The sequence below is a fragment of the Galeopterus variegatus genome, unplaced genomic scaffold (assembly GCF_000696425.1).
Source record: "Galeopterus variegatus unplaced genomic scaffold, G_variegatus-3.0.2 Scaffold828, whole genome shotgun sequence".
Taxonomy (NCBI): Eukaryota; Metazoa; Chordata; class Mammalia; order Dermoptera; family Cynocephalidae; genus Galeopterus; species Galeopterus variegatus.
The window spans coordinates 149,573-151,566 of record NW_007726939.1 but is presented as its reverse complement, the minus strand read 5'-3'; the positions used below and the strand labels follow the sequence as shown (position 1 = coordinate 151,566).

The 1,994-nt window shown below is 52.5% G+C and overlaps 1 protein-coding gene across 1 annotated transcript in view; it reads left to right on the top strand.

The window, feature by feature from the left end:
• The window catches only part of NLRC5 (NLR family, CARD domain containing 5), a 58,522-nt gene that overhangs the window by 52,304 nt on the left and 4,224 nt on the right, over window positions 1-1,994 (top strand). Inside the window, 4 exon segments of the mRNA XM_008572742.1 lie at window positions 631-714; window positions 1,108-1,191; window positions 1,488-1,571; window positions 1,712-1,789. Of these exon segments, the coding sequence (XP_008570964.1) occupies window positions 631-714; window positions 1,108-1,191; window positions 1,488-1,571; window positions 1,712-1,789 (330 nt within the window).

Sequence of the window (1,994 nt, the reverse complement as noted above, 5' to 3'; positions counted from 1 at the left end):
CCCATGGGTCTGGATTGCCTGGATTCTGCATGTCTAACAAGCTCCCGGGTGACACCAGTTGAGGGGGCCACAGAGTACTTCGGGTAGTGAGAGTCTAAACTCAGATCTGGCGACCTTGATATTCTCCCCTTGTGATTTTCACTCCCTATCCACTTTGATAAACAAATTTGAAACTCTCTTTTAATGTGATTTTCAAAATATAAAGTATTGTGACTAAAAACAAATCCAAGCCATAACACAAAGCATTGCTTTGTTTTTATCCAAGTCTCCACCCCACCCCTGGCAGAGTCGACTGGGGAGGAAATGAAGTTAGAGAGTTTGGGAGGGTATATTATATAGGACCAGGCCATTTCACCCAAAATTAATTTACTGAAAGACAGTTCACTAAAATTTAATTTGTGAAACAAATGGAAACAAAAACAACTACCCTCATATAAAGGCTTTGCAAACTGTAGAGTTCTTAACACAGCACCTGCAAAGGCCTTTAAACTCCTAAGGCCTCTTGGTTTGTTTCCTAATTTTCCAGACTGAGTGGTAACAGCACTGGTGATATTGGTTGCTGCCACCTTTTAGCACCTGCAAAGGCCTTTAAGCTCCTAAGGCCTCTTGGTCTGTTTCCTAATTTTCCAGACTGAGTGGTAACAGCACTGGTGATATTGGTTGCTGCCACCTTTCTGAGGCTCTCAGAGCTGTTACCAGCTTGGAAGAGCTAGAGCGAGTTGCCTGTTTTTCTCCCAGACCCAAGACATCCTTGGCAGGGAAAGACAACACCAGCAAGGGGCCACTTGAGCATACTCTTTGCTTCTTAGTCTCACCTTCTTCACCCACTTCCATACTGTATAACCAACCCCAGCCTAGAACCTTGGGAGACCCAAAGACAGGAGGTAAGAGTGTCAGTTGCAGCAAGAGGGATTTAGGTCAGACAACAGGGAGGACATCCTAAACAGAGCCAAGAGTTGGGAGTCCTCATCTATCATGGAGTGACGTGGCTCTCTCAGTGTGAGCTGAGGCCCTTTTCCCAACTTCAGCTTCCTCTTCTGTTCTGGGAGGGGGTTGTGGACAACATGAGGTGGGTGACAGGCTGATGACACCATTCCTCTCCCCAAGCTTGAGCCACAACCAGATTGGAGACGCCGGTGCCCAGCAATTAGCCGCCATCCTACCAGGGCTGCCTGAGCTCAAGAAGATAGAGTAAGTGGCCAGCCCTACTGAGAGGGGCCCACAGTGGCCACACCATGGTCCTGGGAGACACTGGCCCCTGGCTCAGGGCAGCATTGGAAAATCTCCCCTCCCCCAACCTCAGTGTCCGGGCATTAGGGCTGGGTGACCTCATGGCTCTGACTATGGGACCCTAACCCATTCCAGCCCCTGCTCTGGGCCTTTCTGCCCCATCCAGCTGGGAAAGTGTGTGATGCCCACCCCCAGCAAATGTGGTAGGGTGGGGGTGGGGGGAGTCAAAGGATCTGATGGCTGCCCCCCTCCCACAGCCTCTCAGCAAATGGCATCGGACCGGCTGGGGGAGTACAGTTGGTGGAGTCGCTCTCTCTTTGCAGGTGCCTGGAGGAGCTAATGTGAGTGTCTAGCTAGGTGGGCCTCTGGCCTGTATCCCCTCAGGCCCACCCAGTCCTCCTCTCCTCCAGAGGGTACAGGGTAGGGCAAGGGTCCTGAGCAGCCAGCATGGTGCTCAATGCTCATCCCTTTCCTCTTTCAGGCTTGGCTACAATGCCCTGGGGGATCCTACAGCCCTGAGACTGGCTCAGAAGCTGCCCCAACACCTGAGGGTCTTGCAGTGAGTGTCCCCCCTGCCCACAGTGCATGCAGGGCTGACAGTGAGAGGGTCCCCTGGGAGCAATGGGGGTCAAGGCCCCTACTGGTTGAGCTGCCCTGCCTGAGGTCAAACTGTGGCATGTCCTGGAGCTGACTGCTCTCTCTCCTGTCTGTTCCTCCCCCACCACTGATGTTAGGAGCAGGGAAATCAGGAGACCCAGCCTAGT